Source organism: Pteropus alecto, unplaced genomic scaffold, assembly GCF_000325575.1.
Source record: "Pteropus alecto unplaced genomic scaffold, ASM32557v1 scaffold164, whole genome shotgun sequence".
NCBI classification, from domain to species: Eukaryota; Metazoa; Chordata; class Mammalia; order Chiroptera; family Pteropodidae; genus Pteropus; species Pteropus alecto.
The window spans coordinates 22,386,965-22,414,008 of record NW_006439568.1 but is presented as its reverse complement, the minus strand read 5'-3'; the positions used below and the strand labels follow the sequence as shown (position 1 = coordinate 22,414,008).

Below are 27,044 nucleotides of genomic sequence, written 5' to 3'. Positions count from 1 at the left end.
ATAAATGGAAGAAAATGCAACAAACTGGTTTAAGCAGTCTCACGTAGGTAAGAAGCTTGCGACCAGAGCTATCCTTAGGTATGGCTAACCCATTGGATCTTCCTTCATATTACACAGCTTCAGCCTCAGTCTCCACGTGGTAGCCGCCAACAGCTTCAGTGTCTTCATTTCCTTAATTTCAAAACCAAAAGAGCAAGAATATTGTACCTCCTTGGTTCTCACATGGTCATCCCTGAACCAAATCTAACTCCAGAGTACTAAATGTGAAAATCTGTAAAGTATGGCAGGTTCCCAGCCCTAGTAGTGTGCTTTGTGGAAAACCAGTCATTAGATTCTGATAATCCTGGAATACAGCTATAACTGGGTCAGTGCTTGCCTCAACTGCAAGGTCTCCGTATCTCAGGCACGTTGTGCCTTCTGCCCTCAGTGCTCACCTGAGTCTGGCCCGCTCTCTTTCTATTCCTTGCAGGCTCTCGAATGTCTGCCTGACCTTTGACTTCGTAATTCCATTTTCCTGAGTTTTCAGTCCCTACTTTTATCTTTACTCTCCTGAGATTTTTAGGTATCCCATGCTTCCTACCAAAGCAAAAAAGAGTAGAATTTGTATAACAGTTGTGAAGTGTTCCTGTGTTTATGCAGTGTATGTAGTGATACAAACACTGTCAACATTTCTATATTTGTTTTTGTAATAATTCAAGTCTAGAATTTTTTCTTATATCCTTTCTCACCCTAGTCAATGAATGCTTATAATTGTGTAAGTTTGGGGAGTTAAGAAGAGCCTTCCATCAACCTTACCTAAATTCTTCTTTGAGAAGAGAAAGACACGTTCTGAGGAATATACATAACATATAATAATAAAAATTTTGTCATTTGTACTAGTTTTTTTTTTTTTAGGCAAAACCTCAGAAACTAATTTAGATAGTACAATATCAGTATTTTGAAGTAGTACCTGCATGGCAGAAATATCAGGTGAGATCCGTATTATGTATGTATTAAGTTACTTCTACAAAGGAGATTTTATCATGTATTCTCAAATATCTTTGTATAAATGAAGGCTGCTATAAAATGAGAAAGGTAAATCTCATTCATCTGTAAGGTCCAGACAAAATGTTGTTAAGCCCATTCTTAACAAGACTTCTAGGGAGTAATATCAACCCTTTCTTTTGATAGTCTTTTCTTTGATAATTACCATTGCTTCCATAAAGTTGTCCTTTATGTCTGTCTTAGTTCTTTGGCTAAGAATAAGTCTAGTTATACAAAGTTACTACAATACTGTTAATTATATTCTCTGTGTTCTGCATTAAATCACCATGACTTAACTATTTTAAAACTGGAAGTTTGTATCTCTAAATCTCCTTCACCTGTTTTTCTTGCCCCCCAACCCTTCCCCTTCTGATAATCACCAGTCTGTTTCCCATATATATAAATCTGTTTCTGTTTGCTTTGTTTGTTCATTTGTTCTGATTTTTAGATTCCACAATAAGTGAAATCACTGATATTTGCCTTTCTCTGACTTATTTCACATAGCATAATACCCTCTAGGTCTGTCTATCTTGTAAAAAATGGCAAGAGTTTATTCTTTTTTATGGCTGAGTAATATTCCATTGTGTATATATGGCACATCTTCTTTATCCATTTATCTGTTGATGAACACTTAGCTCGTTTTCATATCTTGGCTATTCTAAATTAGGCAATGGACACAGGACAATGAGCGTATATCTCTTCGATTTAGTGTTTTTGTTTTCTTTGGGTAAATACCGAGAAGAGGAATTGCTGGGTTGAATGGCAGTTCTAGTTTTAAATTTTAGAGGAACATCCACACTGTTTTCAGTAGTGGCTGCACCAGTTTATGTTCCCACTAGAGTGTACAAGGGTTCCTTTTTCTCCACATCCTCCCCGACACTTGTTATTTTTTTGTATTTTTGATCATAGCCATTCTCACAGGTGTGAAGTGATATCTCATTGTGGTTTTGATTTGCATTTCCCTTCTGATTAGTGATGTTAAATATCTTTTCATGTTCCTGTTGGCCATCTGTATGTCTTCTTTGGAAAAATGTCTATTCAGTCCTCTGCCCACTTTTTAATTGGTCTTTTTTATTTATATTAAGATGTATAAATTTTTATATATTTTTGGATATTAGCCCATTTGGATGTACGATTTCAAATATCATTCCCACTCTGTAGGTTGCTTTTTTGTTTCGTTAATGTTTTCCTGCACTGTGCAAATGCTCTTTATTTCGATGTAATCCTACTTGTTTATTTTTGCTTTTGTTGCCTTGTGGAGAAAACTGATCCAAAAATATTGTTAAGACTGATGTCAAAGAACCTACTGCCTTTGTTTTCTCATGGGAGTTTTATGGTTTCAAGTCTTACATTCAAGTCTTTAATCCATCTTTAATTTAATTTTGTATATATTGTAAGAAAATTTTCCAGTTTCATTTTTTGCATGTAGCAGTCTTGCCTCTTTTGTCATATATTAATTGATCATATATGCATGTGTTTATTTCTGGGCTGTCTATTCTATTCCTTTGATTTATATGTCTGTTTTCACGTCAGTACCATACAGTTTTGATTATGATGATTTAGTAGTAAAGTTTGAAATCAAGGAGTATTATACCTTCAGCCTGCTTCTTCTTTCTCAAGATTCCTTTTGGCTCTTTGGGATCTTTTGTGGTTCCAAACAAATTTTAGGATTATCTGTTCTAATTCCATGGGTACTTTGATGGGGATTGCATTGAATCTGTAGATTGCCTTGGATAGTGTAGAGATTTTAACAATATTAGTTCTTCCAATCCATGAGCACAGTATATCATTCCATTTATTTGTATCGTCTTTGGTTTCTTTCATCAATGTCTTATAGTTTGCAGAGTATGGACCTCTCACTTCCTTGGTTTAATTTATTTCTAGGTATTTTACTTTTTTTATGCAATTATAAATGGGTTTATTTTCTTAATTTCTCTTTCTAATAGTTTGTTATTAGTGTATAGAAATTCAACCAATTTCTTCATATTAATTTTGTATCTTGAAACTTTACCGAATTCATTTATTTGTTCTAATAGTTTTTTGGTGGAGTCTTTAGGGTTTTCCATATACAGTGTAATGTTATATGCAAATAGTGACAGTTCCACTTTTTCTTTCCAATTTTGATGCATTTTATTTATTTTTCTTGCCTAAATGTTGTGGCTATAGCTTCCACTACTATACTGAATAACAGTGGTGAGAGTGGGCATCCTTGTCTTGTTCCTGATCTTAGAGGAAAAGCTTTTAGTTTTTCACTATTGTGTATGATGTTAGCTGTGGGTTTATTGTAAACAGCGTTTATTATGTTGCAGTATATTCCCTCTATACACACTTGGTTGAGAGTTTTTATCATAAATATATGTTAAATTGTCATGCTTTTTCTGCATCTATCGAGATGATCATGTGATTTTTATCTTTCACTTTATTAACTTGAACTCTCACATTGATCAGTTTGCAGATGTTAAACCATCTTTGTATCCCTGGAATAAATCCCACTTGGTTATGGTGTATGATCCTTTTAATGTTTTAGTGAATTTGGTTTGCTCATATTTTTGTTAAGGATTTTTGCATCTGTGTTCACCAGGGATATTGGCCTCTAATTTTCTTTTTTTTGTGTGATGTCTCTGGTTTTGGTATCAGGATAATGTTGGCCTCAGAAAATGAGTTTGAAAGTATTTTTTCCTCTTTAACTTTTTGGAACAATTTTTGAAGAATAAGTATTAATTCTTCTTTAAATGTTTTGTAGAATTCACCTGTGAAGCCATCTGGTCCTAGATTTTTGTTTTTGGAGAGTTTCTAAATTACTGATTCAATTTCATTACTTGTAAACAGTCTATTCAGGTTTTCTATTTCTTCATGTTTTAGTCTTGGAAGGTTGTGTGTTTCTAGGATTTATTCATTTCTTCTAGGTTTTCCAATTTGTTGACATATAATAGTAAAATTCTTTTATGGTCCTCTGTATTTCCATGGTGTCAGTTATAACTTCTTTCTTTTCTGATTTTATTTATTTGGACCCACTTTCTTTTTTTCTTGATAACTCTGGCTAAAGGTTTATTGACTTTATCTTTTCAAAGAACCAGTTCTTAGTTTCATTGATCTGTTGTTTTTTTAGTCTCTATTTCTACTCTGTTCCTTATTATTTCCTTTCTTTTATAAACTTGGGCTTTGTCTGTTCTTTTTCTAGTTACTTAGGTGTAAAGGTAGATTGCTTATTTGGGATTTTTCTTATTTCTTGAGGTCGGCCTGTTGCTAGGTAGGAAATTTCTCTTAAAACTGTTTACATTTTCTCTACCTGAAGATATTTATTTCCTCTTGGATTTCTTCATTGACCCATTGGTTTTTATTAGCATGTTGTTTAGTCTCCACATGTTTGTGTTTTTTCCTGTTTTCCTCTTGTTACTAATTCTTAGTTTCATATCATTGCGATTGGGAAAAATGCTTGATACAGTTTCACTCTTCTTGAATTTATTGAGTCTAGTTTTGTGGCCTAACATGTGATTGATCCTAGAGAATGTTCCTTGAGCACATGAAAATAATGCATATTCTGCACTTTTGGGATGATGTTCAGAATATATCTGTTAAGTCCACATGATCCAATGTGTCTTTTAAGGCCAGCGTTTCCTTACTGATTTTCTATCTGGATGATTTATCCATTGATATAAGTGGGATATTAAAGTCCTCTAATATTATTGTGGTACTGTCAGTTTCTCTCTTTACAGCTGTTAATATTTGCTTTATTTAGTTGCTTCTATGTTGGGTACCTATATATTTACGAATGTTATATCCTCTTGAATTGACCCCTTTATCATTACCTAATGTCTTTCTTTGTCTTTTGTTACAGTCTTTGTTTTAAAGTCTACATTGCTTCGGATAAGATTGATCCCCAGCTTTTTTTTTTTTTTTTAAATTTCTTTCTGCATACAATATCATTTCCATCCCTTTTAGTCTGTGTCTTTAAATCTGAAGTGAGTCTCTGCTGGCAGCATTTAGACGTGTCTTGTTTTTTACTCTATCTAGTCAGTCTCCTTGTCTTTTGATTGAAGCATTTAATCCATTTACATTTAAAGTAATTATTGATAGATATGTACTATCTTTTAATTGTCTTTGGTTCATGTAATTCTGTTTCTTTCTTCTCTTATTCTCTTCCTTTGTGATTTGTTTTTCTTTAGTGTTATGTTTGGGTTCTTTTCTCTCTATATCTATATCTATATCTATAGATTGTATCTATATATTATAAGTTTTTGGTTTGTGGTTACCATAGGTTCATAAATATTGACCTATATATATAACAGTCTATTTGAAATTGATAGGTATTTAAGTTCGATTGCATTATAAAAGCACTACAATTTTACTATCTCCCCATTTTATGTTTTTTAATTATATTTTACATCTTTTTATTTTGTGTATCCCCTACTTACTGTAGTTATAGTTAATTTTACTACTTTTGTATTTTAACTTTGATCTTGTCTTCGTAAGTGGGTGATCCACTGCCTTTCCTATACATTGCCTTTACCAGTGATATTTTTATTTTTATCTTTTTTCTTACTTCTAGTTGTGGTCTTTTCCACTTAAAAAAGACCATTTAACTTTCTTGTAACACCAGTTTAGTGGTGATGAATTCTTTTAGCTTTTTGCTTCTCTAGGAAACTCCTTATTTCTCCTTTAATTCTGAACGATAAACTTGCCATGTAGTATATACTTGATTTGTATGTTTTTTCCTTTCAGCACTTTAAATATATCCTGCCACTCCTTTATGGCCTGCAAAGTTTCAGCTGGAAAATCAACTAATAGCCTTATGAGATTTTCCTTGTATGTGACTAGTTGTTTTTTCTTTCTGCCTTTAATATTCTTTCTTTAACTTTTGTCATTTTAATTATAATAGACCTTGATGTGGATCTGTTTGAGTTTATCTTGTTTGGGACTACTGACTGTGCTTCTTGGACCTGGAGGCCTGTTTCCTTCCCCAGGTTAAGGAAGTTTTCAGCCATTCTTTCTTCAAATAAGTTTTCTACTCTCTTTTCTCTCCTCCTTTTGGGGCCCCTGTCATGTGAATGTTATTACATTTGATATTGTCACAGCAGCCCCTCAAGCAATCCTCATTTTTCAAAGTTCTTTTTTCTTTTTGCTGTTCTAATTGGGTGATTTCTATTATTCTGTCTTCCAAATCCCTGGTCCATTTTTCTGTGTTATCTAATCTGCTGTTGATTCCCTCGAGTGCATTTTTCATTTCAATTATTGTATTTTTTAGTTCTGACTGGTTCTTATATTTTCTAACTCTTTGTTGAAGTTCTTACTTTGTTCTTGCATTCTTCTCCCAAGTTTGGTGAGTATCCTTATGACCATTACTTTAAACTCTTTATCAGATAAATTACTTATCTCCATTTCATTATGGTTTTGGGTGGAAGCTGGAGTTTATCTTGTTCTCTCTGTTCAGAGTATATTCTTTTGTCTCCTCATTTTGTTTGACTTTCTGTGTTTGTTTCTGCAAATTAGGCGAGACAACTGCTTTTTCTGGTCTTGAAGGAATGGCCTTGGTAGAAGCAACCACTATGTAGGCTGCATGCCTACATGGCAGGCTGGCTTGGAGTGGAAGTGGGCGTAGGCCAGATAGGTCTCCAGGTGAGCTGTGTTGGGACCACTTTGGAAGGACAGCTGGAATTGGAGTAGGCATGGGCGGGTGGTGGTCCACTCCAGGACAACCCTGGTGGAATTGCTGGAGGTCGAGTGGACCCAGATCAGAGGATCCCTGGGTGTGCTGCACCCAGGGGCTACCCTCACAGGACAGCTAGAGCTGGAATGGGCTTGGGGGTTCCCAGGATACACCACACTAGGGCTGCCTTTGTGGGACAGCTGCAGCTAGAACACATACAAGCCAGGGACAGGTCCCAGAGTGCACTGTTTCAGAGTCAACTTGGTGGGACAGCTGGAGTGAGCTTGGGCTGGGTGCGTTCCCAGGGCATGTTGCACCAGGGCTGCCTTAGCAGCATGGTTGGATCAGTGCAGGCCAGGGCTGTCTCAGGGCATGCCACACCAACACCACCTTGGTATCTATTGACAGACTCTCTAGGGTTGGTAAGTGGATTTCCTTCACATATAATCTAGGTACCCTTTAAGGCACTGTTTTTCTACTGTAGTTGAGGGTTATCCCTCGGTGATATCCCTCCCTACTATAGGTCACCACGTCAGGGACAGGGTAACTGTTTTTATTGTGTCTTCATCTCTCCTACCCTTTTCTATGTAGTCTCTCTATTGTTTGTTGTGCAGAAGCTGTTCAATCAGTCCTCATTTCTTTTTCAGGAGGAATTGCTCTATATGTAAGTGTATATTCAGTTCACGTGAGAGAAGGTGAGTACAGGGTCTTCTTACACTGGTATCTTGGACCCCGTTGGAGGCTGAAACATTTTGTAGCCAGAAAGCAAAGCAGCTCTTAAAAAAGTGATAGCTTATAGCAAAAGGACACAGGAACTAACTTGAAGGGGTTCCCAATGGCCAAAGCTATTTCAATTTAAACAACATAGTAAATAATAATAGAATTAGATTATAACTCATAAAATAAAATAAATATCCCTGAGTCCATACTGATATAAATAATTGAACTAATAAATGGGATAAAAGCAACAGCTCTTTTTATTGTAGAATATTAATAAATGTGAGAGAATAAAAGAAATAGGAAGTCAACATAATCATGCACCACAATAATAATTGTTGCATTCAAGAACCATTGATGGATGCTAACGTTAGTAAGTAAAAGTTTGATATAGAAAAAGAATACTTGCATAATCTCCAAATACCTCTCCAAGGATATTTATTATTTACAAATGGAAAAATAATAACTTTGCAGTGGCAAAATCTGGCCATGTAATCAAAGTTAATATTACTACTTACCCAAATATGATACACTGAGAAGGACATTACTTTTCTTATATTCTTGCCAAAAATGCATAACCTCATTCTAATGAGAAAACGTTAGATAAACACAAATTGAGAGACATTCTGCAAAATAATTGGCCTGGATGAGCATCAAGGTCAAGAAAAACAAAGAAAGCCAGAGGATCTGGCACAGAATAAAGAAGACTAAGGAGACTTGTCAACTAAATCCAGTGGGAATCCTAGATTGGATTCTGGACCAGAAAAAGGGGGAAATGGCAACACTTAAATAAGATTTGTAGATTTTTTAATAGTATTATATCGATGTGAATTTTGTTATTCCAGTATTTGTACTATGGTTACATAGCTGGATGAAGGGTAAGTGGCAACTCTAAGTAGCTTTTAGGTAAGTCTAATGTTATTTCAAATTTGAAAATTTTTGTGCGGTTCTTTTTTTTTTAGAGAGAAAGGGAACTTGGACTAGGTAGCTTCTAAAGTCTCTTCCATCCAACTTTATTGTTCTATAATACAGTGATGCAAATGGAGTGACATATTTAAGTACTTTGCTTTCCTGTCAACTAAGAAATATATTAAGACAGCTGAAAATAGCTTTGGATTCTAAACTGTTAGCCCAGTTCAGTGGAATATGTCTTAAATGGCTACTGTTGCACCCAGTACTGTGCTGAATAAGATGGTCCTTGTCTCCAAGACAATCACAGTCTAGTGGAGATTGAAAATGATGTGGTGGTCTTCCCTGTCAGTCACTTAGATTACTGAGGTCTCTCTTCCTTGATGTTTTAAAATAATGGAGTTGGATAGAATAATATAGAAATTGATAAGTCTTAGAAACCTACCAAAGAGAATAAGAGCCCTCAAAGTAGGCCCCAAGATTTTTCAGTCTTGGTGCCTGATGAGATAATGATAAACATTAAATAAGATAAGCAACCTAGGGGGCCTTTGGTATTAAACACTTGGTGTATGGGGAACCAATAGGACATTCACATTAAGATTACCACCAGATAATTGGGTATTTCATTGGAGATATAAAGATACATATATTTGAGAATAAAGGGTAACACAATTCTGACATTCCCTTAATGCTCATTTGCTGGATGATTGTACTGAATTGAGCCTACATTTTCATAATCCCACTATGACAAATTACTGACTAATGAATTAGTATGTTTCATTTAGCAGATATTTACTGTTAAAAAGTCTTAACTCTTTCAGGAAATGTAATACATTTAAGTCAAGAAGTTATGACTCAAGTTCTAAACTCTGTTAAAAAAGATGATATTTGATTCTTAGGTATTTGGGGCCTGATTCTATTTTTTTCCTGTTTTATTTTTTTTTTCTTAAAGTGTGGCTTTAAATCAAGACAATTGTGTAAATGAAATGAAAGTCTTAGTGCCACAAAGTATTTGATGAAAATATTTAAGAGATTAATTTTCACCAACATAATTTGTGACAAAAGTCTTATCCCTGACACTTCTGTGGGTGTGATGTCTTCTGTGGAGGATTAAAAGTTGTGTGTCTTATTTTCGTAATAGGAACATATATGCTGTTTTCGAGTCTCCAAAGAATTGAAAAGTCAATGTGGGTACTGTACTTTGAAAAGTGTATACTGTCAGCCTAAGGTGTTTTTTAATCTTTCATCTCTTTTAAGGATCAAATATCATTAGAAAAATAAGCCATGGGCATTTCAAACATGGTCTGGTGAAATTCAATATTCACAATGACAATTCAGAATATGAGCTCCTTGGGGGAAAGTTAACCCACCACTCTAACTTTGCATCCAAATATCTTAAAGTGTGCCATTGGTTTTATGAAAAGGTTTTGATCTACACTTCTAGTTTAAGTTCAAAAGAAAACCTACATTTTAAAGTGTATTCCTTTTCTGGGCATATTTACTTTGAACTATAGCATATAGTTTTTCTCATAAATCTAACCTGCCACTATCTGTTTTTAAGACTTTGTAAACTTCAAGTGGTTATGATGTGTGAAGTTTGGATTAAACTAAAATTTTTAGAAAACACATGTTATATATTTTGATTGTTTTGATTTTAACATGGGCCAGTCAAAGACTTGAGTGTCTAGCAGAGTAATATACTATACTTTTACTGTAAAAAATCACAGAAGAGTGCTCTTTCTCATCATGTTAACAATAGACAAATGAAGCAGCTGTTCTTATTCTTAATGTATTTGTTTGAAAAACTTGCACAATTTAATGAAAATGTCTCTACTCATAAAATTTAAAATGCTCACACATGGAAAAAGTCAAAATGTTTTGGCAAATATTGCTTTGTTAGGAATGTGAATGAGGTATACCTGCTTCATAACTAGAATTCTCTCTGAATGGCATAAAACTGGTGGAAAACCAACTGAAAAAAAGAAGACTCTGACAAAGGACGAATTAATAGTCTTTAAAAAGGTGGTTCTTGCCTAAACATATTTTTTGACGAGGAAGGATTGTAATATATACCCCTCTCCATTTCTTTTTTTTCAGGTGTAATTCTTGGGTCATCATTTCTACTCAGTGTAAATGATTTTCTCCTTAAAACAAGTCTCAAAGAAAGAAGTCGAATTTTGATAGGACCGTGTTGTGCTACTGCCAGTCTGGAGGCTAAGTGGTGTAAGCACAGTGGCAGTCCAGGCCCCGAACTGTCCATACCGAAGATGTCCGTTGATTTGAGAGGAGGTCTGCTGCAGGTCTGTGGGGGTCGGCCCCATTTTCCCATAAGTTTTTAACTAGCCTTTGTTCATTTTTTAAGTCTTTACTAAATTTTAAATCTTTTACTAAATCTTGATGTGGTGAGAAAGGGTATTATCACATTGCTATTTTATTAAACTTTTTAACAGCTTTATTGAGATATAATTCACATACCATATAATCCTCTTAATTAGAGTACACAGCTCACTAGGTTTTTAGTGTATTCACAGAGTTGTATGATCATTACTACGACCCATTTAAGAACATTTCCACACACCTCAACACCCTGTATCCATTAGCATTTGCTCCCCATTACCCCCTAATCTGCTCGCCAGACCTAGGCAACCGCTAATCTATTTTGTCTCTGCATATTTGATTCTTCCGGACATTTCATGTAAATATGTGAGTGGCTTCTTTCACTTGGCATAGTGTGTTCAAGGTTCATCGTGTTGTAGCAGGTGCCAGTACTTTGTTATTTTTTTATGACCGATAATAATTCCATTGTATGGATATGAGACATTTTGTTCATTCATTAATTGATGGACATTTGGGTTCTTGCCACTTTTGGCTATTACGAATAGTGCTGCTGTGAACATTTATGTACAAGTTTTTACATGGATGTATGTTTTCATTTCTCTTTGCTGTATGACTAGGAGTGGAATTGCTGGATCGTTAAACTTTTTCTAATGTGTAGACTATTCTAATTTCAAGTAGTCAACCTGTCTCAAGCACAGTGTAATCAGCAGAATATAAGCAGTAAATAAGAACTTTCTAACAACAGATTCTTTAGATTAAATTATGATGTCTAATGACTAACACTTGACATACAAGGCACTTTGCGCCCTTTTATGCATTTGATTTAGAGCCAAGTACAAAATGTGTGAGAGTATTCAACTTATTTCTTGATAATTTTCTACTAGATAAACTTGAATGTATTCTTTCTATGAGTTGATATCCCCCAAAGTTGACACAAATTCAAAAAGCCTGAGAAATTCACAATTATAGAAAAATGGAAATGACTAATTTGTCAATGATGGAGGCATATTTCATATGAATTTCTTGTTTTCATCTAAAAATTGTGTTGCTTCAATGTATTCATCAGTTTTCTTCCTGACAGAGCTAGATGTGGGGGGATCCTCATAACTTACTGCTTTGTATATGGAGATTCTCCACATCTATCAGAAATCTTCACACACTTAACAATAAGCATGTAGTTTTGTGTTGTTTTATCAAGAATATTAATTGTGTTACCATTTTTTTAAGGCAGCAAAGTAACTCCACATTGAAAACAATAAGAGCAAAACCAAATTATATTACCTCTACATTATAAATTCACTATCTCTTGACAATTTAAAGGCAGAAGCACACTGTTTCTCTCCCCAGCTTGACTTCACCTATCTCTGTTTTTCCAGATCCAATAAAAATAATACTGATGAGAACAAAAGTAGACTTACTTTCATTTCTGAGATGCCTTAGTTCCAGAAAGCAGGACCTAAGCCCCAGGGTTTAAAACTTAGCCACAAAGTATAGAGTTATCCTGCTTCTTTATATTCTTTTTTCTTTTTCTGTGTTGTGTGGTTTTCTTAGAATTAATGGTTGTATTGTCTTTATCTAATATATTCAGAGAAACTTAATATTACTGAAATTTTGAGTCCTCTGACATTAATTATTCTTACCTACTGGTCAGACTTCTATTATAGACTAATATTCTTCACACACAGAAAAGGTGAACTGGATCCTTTCTATTTGACGAAAACCAAGACCTTTGTTCTGAAATTCTACTGTAGCTCCTGTACAGTCAGTTCTCAGGGAGTGTGACATACTGTGTGTTTGCACATTCTCACTAAACATTGGATTTGGGGGACTTTTGAGTTCAGGTTCATTTAGTATCTTTTCTCTCTTTTTTCTCTTAAAAGTAAAAGTGCAAAGAAAAGAACCGTATAATCGAAATGTTTTTATTTAATCTCATGACAAAACGTATGAAGCTATTCTACAAGGTTATTTATTATTTTATTAACATTTTGGCCTAGATAGAGTATCTTCATTGCCTTCTCACATTGTAATAGGTGTTCTTTTCCCTCTTAGCTAAGTTAATTAATAAACATTGCCTCACATTAACATAATTTTATCATTAATTCAGCATTTAAAATTGATTATAATTCATATGGCGTAATTGATTTTCTTGTTTTTATATATTTACTCAAGTAATAGAATTACATCCCATAGGTCAATTTCTTCTTAGAAATTATAGTTTAGTTATTATCAGTAATTAAATTGAACATAATTGCACTCACGTATTAATTCAAACATGATTATACCTAATTATCTTCATGAAATGTTTGTGTTTAAAAGCCACTAAAATTTTTCATATAATTTTAAAGGTTTTTTGGGGTCAAGAACATTTGAATTGTTTAGTTCTTCTACATGAATTGCTCATTGGATACCTCAGTGAAGAGGGCAGTTTTGAAGTGCAAGCTTCTGAACCAGTGCCGCGTGTGCCGTCTCCGGTGGGAAAGAATCAGATGTTTAAAAGTGAACAAAGCTCAGATGACCTGCGGACAGGTCTATTTCAGTATATACGAGATGCTGGTGAGTAGGGACACTTCAGAGAGACAGACAGAGAGAGAGTGAGAGAGAGAGAGAGAGACAGAGACAGAGAGAGAGAGAGAGAGAGTTTGTGTGTGTGTGTGTGTGTATGTGTGTTTTAACTGCACATTTACTAAAGAATAACACAGTCACTTGAAAAGTACATTAATACCTGCCACACAAAAATGGTAGATTACCATTCAGTCTCTCTTAAGGGAAAATTCTTGTTTTGTTCCTATCTCAAACTATATAAAAATGACCAACCAGCTTCTTTATCTATTTTTTTATCCTCCTAATATTTTATTGTCATAAACTAATGTTTCTCTTCAAAAGTACACAATCAATTATACTTTCATTTAACAGAACCTTCGAAAATGCCTGGTGTCTATGAAGTCTTATTTTACAACGAAACCGAAGATAGCCCAGGTACAATGTTATGGAGATACCCAGAACCTAGAGTGCTCACCCTCGTACGAATAACTCCTGTGCCCTTCAACACCACAGAGGACCCAGACATTAGCACAGCAGACCTTGGTGATATGCTACAGGTACGTAATGACTATGCATTTTAAAGTAAAAACATTGTAGGAAGCGCTGATTAGACACTAGGACAAATGCGTGGAGGAGCACATCTGCTTTTTTCCATCAGTAGTGTCAGAGAGTAGTACACACATGTATATTTACATACATGAACACACAATATTTTTAAATACAAGAATAATATTCTGATTCATGGTACGTGGTAATTTTGAGAGTTCTCAATTCTACTCTTGGTCCTATTGTAGGTAGGTTACATGGTCACTAACTGTATTAAGACAAAAAGGTGTCATTCAGGGCACCACACATTTTTTGAGTACCTACCAAGTGCTCACAACTGTTCAGCATTTCTAGAACTGCTCTATGCAATAAAATATATCCACATAAGGCCAGAATGGATGACTCAGTTTTCATTTCATTTCCAGAGCTAAAAATGGTAATGAGAAGGCTAATAGGGAAACCATCTAAGCAGTGATCACATTCTATATGATTTCATGAAAGTTTGTTACTTGTCAGTTCCCTGAGTTTAATGTAAATGTCATTGTGGATAGCACTCTATTATCATTCTACTTATTAATATCCTACGAATCTAAATTTCTCCTAAAATTTGTTTTTCTCTTAGTGTTCCACCTATTACTAGATAACAACCATCCACTCGAAACAGAGGAGTCTTCCTGATTGCTTCCTTCCCCGACTCCCTGCATCCAATTCATCAACAAGTCTTGTCAGTTCTACCTCAAAAATATGTCCCTGTTTCATCTATTCCTCTCTGTTTCTACTGGTACAACTTGAGTCCAGGCTGCCATAAGTTCCCTACTATAGTAGCTTCCTAATTGGTCTTTGTAATTCCATTCTTGACTTCCTGTAATGCATTTTCTAAATAGCAGCTAAAGAGACTTTTAGAAATGTAGATCAGGTCACAGCAGTCCCCTAACTTAAAGCATTATGGCTTCCTCTGATGCTTAGGACAAAATTCACATATCTCGATTATAAGAACCTATGATATGTGCCTTTTTTACCTCTCTGACTAGATCTCGTGCGTTTCCCCATCTCTCACTATGCTCCAGCCACACAGGTCTCCTTTTTCTACTTGAGCATACCACTTCAGAGTCATTTCTGTCGTGCTGCTCCCTATCTTTGTCAGTCAGATACCAGCTCAAATGTCATATCCTACCTAGCTCACTACCACTTCTTTATTCTGTGTTACATTACTTTGTTTTATTTTCCTCATAACTGTTACTGCTATTCAGAATGATCGTATTCATTTGTTTATTTACTGGTCTCTGGTCTTTTTATCTCTACTGTTAGAAAATAAGCTACTTTTATGTCTTGATCACTTATCTCCAGCCCCTGATACATAGAGATATTCACCAATTTTTTTGTGTGATGCATTTATATTTTTTAATTTATTTATTTAAATTAGTTTCAAGTATACAGTACATTGGTTAGACATCTATATAGTTCATAAAATGATCCCCCCAATTGCTCCCTCTCTCTCCTGGCCCTTCACCTAGCCATCATATTAATGCTAACTGCATTCCCTCTACCGTGCTCCCCACCCCTGTGACCAACTTCAACTACTAATTTGTACTTCTTTACCCCTTCACCCTATTCTCCCAGCTCCCCAAACCCCCGCCTCTGTCCATCACCAAATTGTCCACTATATTTGTGAGTCTGTTTTTGATTAGCTTGTTCTTTTTGTTTCTTAGATTCCACATATAAATGAAATCATATGGTATATTTATCTTTCCCTGTCTGACTTATTTCACTCAGCATAATTCCAATCGTCTGTTGATGAGCATTTAGATTGCTTCCATATCTTGGCTATTGTAAATTCTTCTGCCATGAATATTGGGGTACATAGATCTTTACGAATTATTGTTTTGGTTTTCTTTGGATAAATACCCAGAATTACAATTGCCGAGTCAAAAGGTATATCCATTTTTAATTTTTTGAGACACCTCCGTACTGTTTTCCATAGTGGCTGTACCAATTTGCAATCTCACCAACAATGTATGAGGGTTCCCTTTTCTCCACATCCTCGCCAACGATTGTTGTTTTTTGATTTATTGATGATAGTCATTCTGACAGGTGTGAGGTGATATCTCATTGTAGTTTTAATTCACATTTCTCTGATGGTTAGTGACCTTGAGCATCTTTTCATATGTCTATTAGCCATCTGTATTTCCTCTTTGGAGAAGTATCTGTTTAGGTCTTCTGCCCATTTTTTAATTGGATTGTTTGTTTTTTTTTTGTTGTTGAATTGTGTAAGTTCTTTATATATTTTGGATATTAACCCCTTTTCAGATGTATCATTAGTGAATATCTTCTTCCAAACAATCAGTTGTCTTTTTGTTTTGTTGATGGTTTCCTTTGCTGTACAAAAACTTTTTAGTTTGATGTTGTCCTATTTGTTTATTTTTTCTTTTGTTTCCCTTCCCCAAGGAGATATATCTGAAAAGAAATTCTTATTAGTAATATCAGAGAGTTTACTGCCTATATTTTCTTCTAGAAGTTTTCTGGTTTCGGGTCTTACATTTAAGTCTTTAATCCATTTTGAGTCTATTCTTGTATATGATGTAAGCATGTGGTCTAGCTTTTTTTTTTTTGCATGTATCTGTCCAGTTTTCCCAGCACCATTTATTGAAGAGACTGTCTTTACCCCATTTTATATTCTTACCTCCTTTGTCATATATTAAGTGAGCATATAGCATGGATTTATTTCTGGGCTCTCTATTCTGTTCCATTGACCAATTATTTTTGATGACTGATGCATACTTAACAAACCAGAATAATAATGTAAATTAGAGAGGTCCAAGATACATACTAGCATAGGTATTATTGTATTCTTATTTAAGTATTTTTAAAATTCCTGATTATAATACATTTAGTCAGATGTTCATCTTCTCAATTAATAACAGTGATGTGTCATCATTTTGTCAAGTGAACTAGACTGTGCAGAACTATCCAGTTGCCAAGACGTCAACAGTCTCTGCTTTCTTCTTCTTTTTTTTTTTTTTTATTGTGATGAGAAATTTTAAGATCTACTCTTTTAGTAACTCTACTTTGATCTTTAAATGCTCAGATTTGTTTTTGCTCCTGTCAAGGTCATATCCATGATTATCTTCTCTAACAGTATTCTTGGATAATTTTTGCTAAATAAAATAGCATTATCTTTGAATCCTACTATCATTAGACTTGCCTAAATGCAGAACATCTGTGGTATTTTCGGTCAAAATGAAAATACTCATATATCAGAGTTTCCGCATCATGTAAAAGTTTCTTTCTAACTGATTTTTGGGTTCAGCTTTGTACATAAATGTTAATATATTTATTAACATAACTCTGATAACTATTAGTGCTTGTATTATGCCAGTTGTATTAAACAGAGCATTTAAGGTAGCAAGTGCTGATGTGTACTCCATCCTCTCATCGCCATGGGAGAGGGAGGAGAACACAGTGCTTAAAAAGGTGAATCATAGCCAGAAGACTTGGGTTCAAATTCTGACTCTGCCACTTGCAAACTGTCTCACCTTAAACAAGTAACTTAATCTCTCAGCTTCAGGTTTTTGTTTTTGATTTTTTTCATCAATAAAAAGAGGCTATTAAAAATGTGTTGATTATATGCATTAATATCTGTAAAACACATAGAACAATGCTTGGCACATAGCAAATGCTATGTAAGTATAAGCACTACCACTACTACTATGATGACTGTTGTCAAACTCTTCCTCAAGCAGAAGCACAGGCTAGACCAGAAAGAGCTGGAGTGTGATGACTTTATAGACCCGCTGGAGTAGTCCAGGAGGTCCGAGGCAGTTGCAGTGGCCTAGACAGGGGACTTGCCACATAAGCAAAGCACTGCATGAAGGAAGCCTTGCCGGTTTCGACAAGCAAAGAATTGGTTACCAAAGAGGTCCTGCCACATTTCATATCTGTTGGAGAGATAGAAACTGAAATATGGGCAGAGTTGAAAGACAGGAATGCTGGCTTAAGGAAGACAGGTTGCATCTACTGTAAGCTGAAAGGGAGAGTGCGGTCCCCATGCTGAGAAGGAACTGCTGGAATCAGCAACTGAGAGGGAAGAACAGGACAGGACTAGCAAAAGGTTGCCAGGCCGCTGCGCTCCTGGTCTGGTCCTCATCCAGCACGTCTTCAAATAACATTTCCTCGTGACATTGATGAGAATGCCGCAGGAACTTAACTCTTGTTTATATCAGTTAGCTTATGGTAAAATTGGTTTCATTAGACATTGTTTCGCCTCAGTTCCAAGACTGTGTTGACAGTAGTAAGTGAGGACTTACTGCATTTCCCTGGCTAGGAGCAGAATTTGTTCCAAGGTTTGGGAAGAGCCTCATCTGTGGAAATAACACTCTGGGTTACAATCTTAGAAGCAACCAAACTATTTTGTTCCCTTGGAACTTCTGTAGTGAATAGAAATTATGTTGTGTGCATCACAGCAGACTTTATTCAATATGATAGTTTTTCCTTCAGTACTTGTAGTGCCAAGCCCTAGGCTTGGTCCTAGGGATTCAGATATAGTGAGTTAGACAGTGTCCACTCATTATAAGCTCTGTCTAGCAGGGAACTTTCTATGGTTGTTTGGGATAGAAGAGTCTCCCTAATTTAAGCTTTCGAGGAGAACTTCTTTTTTGTCACAGTCGTTCTCCTGTAATATGTGATTATCTCTAAGTCCGTACCAGAGGTGCATCTAAAATAGTGAACCGCCCATCTTGAATTGCAAGGAGCTTATGAGAAGAAGGCCCTTTATCATGATGCTGTAGTGCAGATAACGTGGACATTAAAGTCTCAACTACTGGTTCCCGATCCCCTCCCCTTTTTATTTTACTAGCTCAGTGAACTTAGTGACCTCTTTGAGGCTTCATTTCCTCAGCTGAACAGTAGAGTGAATGTTATTTTACCTTTCAGAGTTGTGACAAGAGTTAAGTGAAACATTATAGTTAAAACAATACATGCCTTACACATGGTGAGCTCTTAATAAATGTTAATTTCCTTCCCTCTGCTTCTCCTTCAAAGGCAAATGCTGCGACCACTAAAAGAACTTCCTAAATGGAATTCCATTCTTCAGTCTTTCTTCCTTCCAAACTATCCTGCTCAATTCTTAAAGGACAGGTGGATTGTGTCACTTCCCTGAGAAAAAACCTTCAGTAATTCTGTCACACTGCTAGTCTGACCTCGAGGGCCTTCCAAAGCTTCTCCACCTCTACCCCACTTTGCCTTTCACTTCCTTACACATCATCTGTGCTCTAGTCATCTGACCTATTCGCATTCCCCAAACCAGCTCATGACATCCCACTTCCATGCCACTCTCTCTTCACTTGAATTTCTCCTTTATCTGCTGAAAACCTATCCACACTTCCAGACAGCTCACATGCCATCTATTTCACAAAGCTTTTCCTGGACACCAGCTTCAAACACGATACCATCTAACTCTGAAGTCCTGTAACGTGTCATGGCACCACTTTTATGTTATTTCTCACCTTATTCCTCACATTTTAACTGTGTCCATATCGTGTCTCCCTCCTAGATTGTAGGTTTCTAAAGGAAATAATCATATCTAATTTGTCATTATGTCCTTTACAGTACCCACTGCAATGGAGATGCTCAATAAATATTTTGAATGAATGAATGAATGCATTAATATCATGTTCCTATTTTGTATTATTCAAAAGTATTACATTGTTTATCATTATTTTATGGGGCTCTTGAATGCTTTTTGGTTTTACAAAATGAATTATGTCAGGATGCATTGTTATACTTCAGTGTTATTATCTACCATAAACACAGTCTCATGTTATTAAATTACACAGGCTCTCGGTGAGATCATTGAATATTCTGCTAAGCCCACTGCCCCCTAGACAGAGGCTAGTTCTTAAATACAAAGATAAGTTAATCTCCTTGGGTATAGTCCTAAAAACAGAATCAAGTTTGGATGACTTTTTCCTTCAGGACCATTTAGTTCATAAAAAACTGACCTTATACAGTTCACTTATACAGCACCTCAAATTTGTCTGTTTATATATCTTTTCGTGATTGATAATGGGATTCATAAACAGGCTCCCCATGTGACTTGAAGGAATTTATTTGGGACACATGTCTATAATATTAAACTAACCACAGGTTCTGAATAAAGATGCTGAAATTCATGTTCACAGAAAGCAAAAGGAGCTTATTTTGTGATCAGTTTATAATTTTGTCATATTAAATTTTACATGCTAGTATATTTAGAATCTGTAAGGTAGAGTAATACCATCAACCTAGAAGGAATGGTTTTGTATGGTTTCAGTGAGCTTAGAAATAAGAAATTTGTGGTACTGTATCTGGCACATACTAAGTTTTCCTCTCTCCTCCTATTGTGTACACTGCCCATTTTGGAAGTACAGTGTTCCCAGAATGTAATATTTTAATTCATCCTCTGTAGTAGAATTGGTAATGGATATTTTAATTCTCACACAGATCTATCATGGTGCTTGTTCTCTCGATATGATATTATTCTTGTTTTCAGATTTATTTTCATTTATGTGTTGCACTCAGTTTTTAGAAATCTTCATTTTGTATGTGACAATCAGCCAAACTAAATATCTTCTTTCCCCCAAGGATCTTAAGAGTAAAGCTTGAGCATTACAGTTCAAGACAAACACTAAAGGGATTGAGGTCATCAAAGTAATTTAAACAGATGGGAAGCAAAGTTACAGAAGTGAAATGCAAACTGAGTTTGGCATCGATAACATAGTTTAAAAGGAAAGATTAAAAGGAAAGAAAGATATGAAAGCTAAAGTCAGGCACTTCTCTAACGCAAGAACTATCTAGGGTATACGTAAGATTCCTGGTGGTAAAGTCAGAAAAATGAAAGAAAATGTTTAGGTAACTTAGGGAAAAATTAACACAGGTTCGCAGAACTTTACATTAGAAAAATTAAATAGATACTTAAATTCAGATCTAAACCTTTAGAAAATGTGAATAGATATTAACAAATGAAATAAACATATCTATCTCTTTTTTTCCCTACTTCATAGCATTTCTCGTCAACAAACAGTTATTGAATATCTTCTCAATATCAGTGTAAGGTACAACAATGTATAGACAATAAGGATATGAAGAGATAGAAGATCTGTCCCTATTCATAAGGTTTATAATATAATTGAAAAGAGAGGACATAATTGCATATGCAAATTCATAAGCTAGAAGAGCTGAATATATATTAAAATAGGCCCATACATTTATTTAGGAGGAATCAGGTAATTTGGGGAATTCTGACATGTGAAGAGTAAATTGAATTAATTGGAGAAAAGAATAAATGTGTTACTAAAGCTGTGTGATCTCAAAGCACTTTCTTAGTTAAAAAGTCATTTTTAAGCTTCAGAATTTATGCAAAATTCTTACATGAAAAAATCATGACTAGAGTCCTTAAAAGCAATCTTCACAAGAATAACAGAAAGAAAAAGACAAAACAAGCTGTGTCATTTGTTTATTTCTGGTAGAGAAGGAAAATAGAAAGCCAAAGAAATCAATGCACTTGTGCCCATCTCACTTTTGTTTATTTAGTTAAAAAGTTAGGGAAATTAATTTTTAAAGTTACACTAATATGATTATAAAAACCAAAGCGAAACTATATTGGAAGAATAATGAACAAAAAATTGCATACCTGGAAACCTAGGAGAATTTAAATGGTTGAGAGCCATTATTTTTGATCTGATGTGTTATAGTTATCTATCTTTTACACCCAGAGCTGTGCTAGGTGCTTTGCATACACAACCTCATTAAATCCTACTTTATTCTGTGAGGTGGGCATTATATCCACTTTATAAGTGGGGAAACTAAGGCCAAGAGAAATTAACTGGTCTCAAATCATAAAACTTAAAAGAGGAGGAGCCAGAATTGCATCTCTGGCCTTTCTGACTCCAAAACCCATGCTCTTTACCCTGTTTGTAAAACATTGTGATAATAGTAATATTGTAGATGATGCATTTGGGTGATAGTACGCTACTTTGTTGAGAAATGTGGAAAGAAGGAAAATGAAATTACCTTTTAACTTCAGACTGTTAAGTCATGAAATAATGAGTCAGACCAAAGATACACAAAATAACCTTAAATAAAAAAAAAGGACTCCCAGACACACAAAATGGATCGGGTATTAAGATATCTAAAGAAAGGATGTTTCCTTCAGGAAGACAGCCGGTCAGCTCTAGAAACCTAGGAGAGTCAGGGAAGCATTTACTGGCAGGAGCCCTCCTGGCAGCATCCAAAGAAATGGTACCCAAGTGTCTGGTTCACCTGGTAGCTAAATCCTCTTTATGGAGATAAATGTAGCAACTGTCAAATCTCTGTGTCAAACATTGAAATTATCTAACCACCCAAACACCTTTCTACTAGTTTGGCTCCCAGTGCAATCTGTCTATGTAGAGAGTGTCATAACACTGCTCAGGCCGCATCAGTATTCGTGCTCCTTGGCAGTTACACATCTCATGGTAAATTAATAACTTGGCATCTGGTTTATATATCAGGCTCTAGTGCACTTTGTTGCTTGACTCAGCATTCCTAAGTCTAGTCAATGCTAGGACACCATGGAAATTTTCTGAGACTGCAAGACCAATGGCCTGATTCATGCTGAATCCATTATGCTAAGTACCCTCTTGTGGCTACCTGCCTTCTCAGCATGCAAGCCTTTCTCAAATAATGTCTCTATTGTGCTATGCATCACAAATCTTTCCAAACAAAATTCTACTCTCACTACCTTAAAGAGTTGTGAGGAATAGGCCTAATGTGTGTAAAGCACTGGCACGGTGCTTTATATAGTTAGGCGCAGTAAATTTTATTATGACATTGAATAAATGGTAGCCATTATCATTATTATCATTGTCATCATCCTATCAACTGATCGAAGAACCTGGATTCTACTGTGTTAGTCCAAGGAAGCCCTGCTTTCTGAGAAAGATGTTTTTTGTATTTATAGTCTGTTAATGTCATAATAGTTGTTAAGACTGCTGACTCTGCTTGTGATTGATTAATGGCGTGCTTTCAGTGACAGGATGGCTACCATAAGAGATGCTGCCTTCCCACAGCTACATGGTAAGTGGCCTCAGAGGTAGCATGTCAGCAGTAGTCTCCTTGGTTGCAGATAGCAGAAACCCCACTGAAGCTGAGGCTGGCTTAGCCAAAAGTAGAGGGATCTAGTATCAAGATACAGTGGGGAGTCCTGGACATCAAGGGCAAAATGCAGCTGGGCCTCTAGAAGGACGGGGCCAGGAATGGAAGATAAGAACCCAGGGGAGTATTTACTCACTATCACTTTTCTCTGCTTCTTTCCCCATATCTGCTTTATTCTTCCTTTTTAACAGGCTAGCTTTTCCCCGCCGTGCTTCTCAGACTACCTGGTGGTTTTCCCACAGCTTTCAGAGTCACATTTACAGGCCCAGCCTCCGGTCCAGTTCCACATCTGATTGAACTAGTTTGCTGTCAGGTGCTCTTGGCCCATTCGGTTATGGCCATGAGGTGGAGTCACATGGCTGGAATTAGGGCTCATTGTGAGCTTTGCAGATACGCTCGAAGGAATCCATTCTATATCATATCTCTCTTACTGCTCTTTTTTTCCCACCCTGCTAGCTTGGCCATACTCATGGCCAGTACGGGCCTCACCCTCCTAGCTGTTTCTCCCTAGTCTGACTGACTCTGAAAGTCTTCACGGTTAATGTGTTCTGCTCTTCCAAGAGAGAAGCCTTGTATATATGGTCTGAGGTTTGTGAGGAGAATTGCCACTAGCAGAAGATCTCTAGAAATACTACCTCACTAAAAATATTTACTCATTTTTGCTATGGTTTTTCCAGCTTTTCCTTTTGCAGTTATCTGGCAAAGCTATTTCTCTCTGTACATCAGAGGCTGTCTGCATCTGGAGAAAAGCCTCATATCACTTTTTAAATCTTCTCATTGTCCTCCCCTAGCATCCTTTCAAAATAGGTTAGGCAAGCTTCTATGTGTTACTGATACATATGAGGTATTTTCTTGTCCCCAAGGTGCTTAAAACCAGTATCTTTTTTTTAGTCAGTGCTTCCTTTTTAATACAATGACAATGTAGCACATTAGCAACCTCACAGATTCTATAAATACACATCCCAGTTCTAATGATATATGAGCACTTTACATATAAAATAATTTCTCTTTTTGAAATGGAGTTTACAATGCGTGATGCTCAATGTGTATAGCTTAGTGGTGATTTAATTGTTTAGTTTTCTAATAACATTTTATCTTATATACTTATCCACAGACTGAACTGAAGTTTTATTAAACCTGATAGATGTGTGGATTTTACTCTATTTCATAATTACACAGAAAAATGTTCCAAGTCAAACAGTAATACCCGATATTACCCAGTAAATTAAAAACTAGACTTTTGCTGTTTTAAACTTACTTTACAAGTTTCCTATGATTCTACAACACACAGGCCTGATAGGCAAAGGTTATATGATATTAGCATGTGGTGACACTACAGAAAATGAATTCTTTTGAGAGTTACTTGCAATCTAATATGATTTGCCTCTTCCATACATAGCTTAGAAAGAATAAAAGAAAGTGTTCTTGGGTGTTTCTTTTCAGCTGTGTTGGGTGGTTCACTAATAGCTGCACATGTGTTCACAGAATCCTGAGCCTTTTTATTCTATAAGCACCTCCTGCCCACTGGCAGCTGTACTAATGTGTCTTGTACGGCTTCGCTCCTATCCATCATCTTTAGGAGGGGTGCTCAAAGCCAGATATGAGATTCATTTTTGTTGAAATGCAGAAAAGAAAAAGGAGTCTTGGGGGCTTTGGGGAAGTAAGAGGCAGAGCCAGACTCTTAAGAAATAAAAGAAAGGAAAAGTTCTGTGTACCCAATGGACACAATAATAAATGGTCTTGAATGATGGGTAACAGTGCTGGATCGACTACTAAGTATTTTGCATCCAGAAGTCATTGACTCTTTTTTCGGACAGTGAGGGAGAACCTAAAATAGAGTATTCTCTGAATACACTTTTAATCATTCTGTCTTCAGAGTGTTGTAAAAGTATAAAAAAAGGATCTAGGAATATATTGAAAAGAACTCCACCTGAGAATTTTGAGATCAACTCAGTAATACAGATAAAAGGACCCGGGATAAGGCCGTGAGAGATACAGGGGTAGATTGAGCTCTAGTTCTGCTCTCAGGGAACCTATAGTCTTTTAGGATAGGTGACAAATACCCAAAATAAGACAATATAAACTGTGAAGCACCTTTTAAATTAAATTTATTAAGGTGACATTGGTTAATAAAATTATGTAGGTTTGAAGGATACAGTTCGATAATACATTATCCATATATTGTATTGTATGTTCACCACCCAGAGTTAAATTTCCTTCCATCATCATAAAATTGACCCCCTTTACCCTTATCTACCTCCGTCCCTACCCGCTTTCCCTCTGGTTACAACTAAACTGTTGTCTGTGTCTGTGAATTTTTGTTTGTTTGTCTTGTTCGTTTGTTAATTTCAGCTTTATTTCTCACATATGAGTGAAATCATATGACTCTCAACTTTTTCTGTCTGACTTATTCCACTTAGCATGATTATCTCAAGATCCATCCATGTTGTTGCAAATAGCAGTGTTTCATCTTATGGCTGAGTAATATTCCGTTACATATATATATACCACATCTTCTTTATCCGATCATCTATCAAAGGGCACTTATTTCCATGTCTTGTAAAGTGCCTTTCGAAACGAGTTTATATCTGACTGGAAATATAAAGAAGAGGCTTCATGGAGGAGATAGCAATTGAGGGGATCTTTGAAGGCTGAGTAAGATTTCAACAGATAAAATGGGGTAGGGAAGGAATATGAAGGAATAATTCATATAAGTAAAATTTCAGAATTGAATAGAAGACAGAACTTTTGTCTAAGAGGTAGCAGATAATCTGGTTTGACTAACAGGTTATAAGTGAGGGATAAGTAGAAAAGTGATCATCTGTATATATGGTTTTTTAGTCTGTGTCCATTTCATGGAGGAAAAAAAGTCAAGAAATTTATTGAGTACCTAATATGTACCAGGCACCAAACTTGTCGATTTATATATCATGTCTTTTCCATCCTCAAATATGACCCTGTGTAGTAGGTACTATTATCTCTACTTCAGTGCTTAGGTAACTCAGGTTCTGAGGAGTTATAAAATTTTCCCTAGATCACAAAGCAAGTGAGGAAGTAAAACCAGGACTCAAACCTAGGTTTGTTTGAATCCATAATTTTTTCTTCTGTGTTGTGCTACTTTAACTACTTTTAGAGTATTGAGTTTTTTATTTCAGTTGATAGGCACTGGAGAACCACTGGCAGTCCAGAACTTTAGGTAAATTAATCTAGCAGTCTGATAGAATGTGGAATGGAGTAAGAAGAAACCAAAAATGAGATGTCCTATTGGCCTGTTAGGGGTCTCAGAGAGATGACAAAGGTCATGGGTATGGAGAAAAATAAATGAATGCAGTAGACACTGTAGAGGAACAATCTATGCTCTTAGCAACTAATATGGTAATTTAATGAGAGGAAGTAAGAGAAATCACAGATGACTCCTAGATTTAAGCTCAATGGGAAGTATAAGACTATTTACAAAATTTTGGAAATAAGAAGAGTGCCTCTTATGCCAGGCACTATTCACCATGCTACACTCTTTATACAGATTATATCTACTTCTGAAATCAATTCTGCAGAGGTGTTATCCTGCCCCTATGAGAAAGCTGAGGATCTTAAAAATTACATGAACACAGACAAGATTTAACATGTAATTTCAAAAAGTTTATAGATTCCTCTAAATTATATATGAAGACAAACTAAGTATTCTTTGACGAAGCATCTCTCTACACAAGAAACACTGAGGTAACTTCTGAGCCCTGTGGTAATTAGGACTGTGTTCAGATATGAGAGACAGAAAATATAAAATAATAGCAGCTTGAACAAAACAGAAGTTTCTTTTCCTGTCACACATGAGAACAGTCTGAAGGCAGAAGGTCTAGGACTGTAAGAGTCTCTACAAAGTCATGAGGGCCCACGTACCTTCTTGCCTTCCGCTGCTCTGCTGTCCCCAGTACTTGCTCCTCCACCACAGCTGCACAAGCTTCGAGTGTTTTGTACTCATTCCAACCATAGAAAGAGGATGGGACCAAAAAAAGAGCATACTTTTTTCCTTTAAGGGTTTTCTTGGAACCCACACCCTGTATACTGTGCTGTCAACATCCTAGAGTCCAGAATTGTGTCACATGGCTACTCTTAGTCAACAGAGAAATTGGGACTCATTTGCTAAGGAAGAAGGGAA

The 27,044-nt window shown here is 35.8% G+C and overlaps 1 protein-coding gene across 1 annotated transcript in view; it reads left to right on the top strand.

The window, feature by feature from the left end:
- VPS13B (vacuolar protein sorting 13 homolog B) overlaps positions 1-27,044 on the top strand; it is a gene marked incomplete at its 3' end in the record, with an annotated part of 647,903 nt that overhangs the window by 535,347 nt on the left and 85,512 nt on the right. Inside the window, exons 37-39 of the mRNA XM_025050073.1 lie at positions 10,394-10,596; positions 12,979-13,186; positions 13,547-13,731. Of these exons, the coding sequence (XP_024905841.1) occupies positions 10,394-10,596; positions 12,979-13,186; positions 13,547-13,731 (596 nt within the window). The remainder of the gene's footprint in view (positions 1-10,393; positions 10,597-12,978; positions 13,187-13,546; positions 13,732-27,044) is intronic.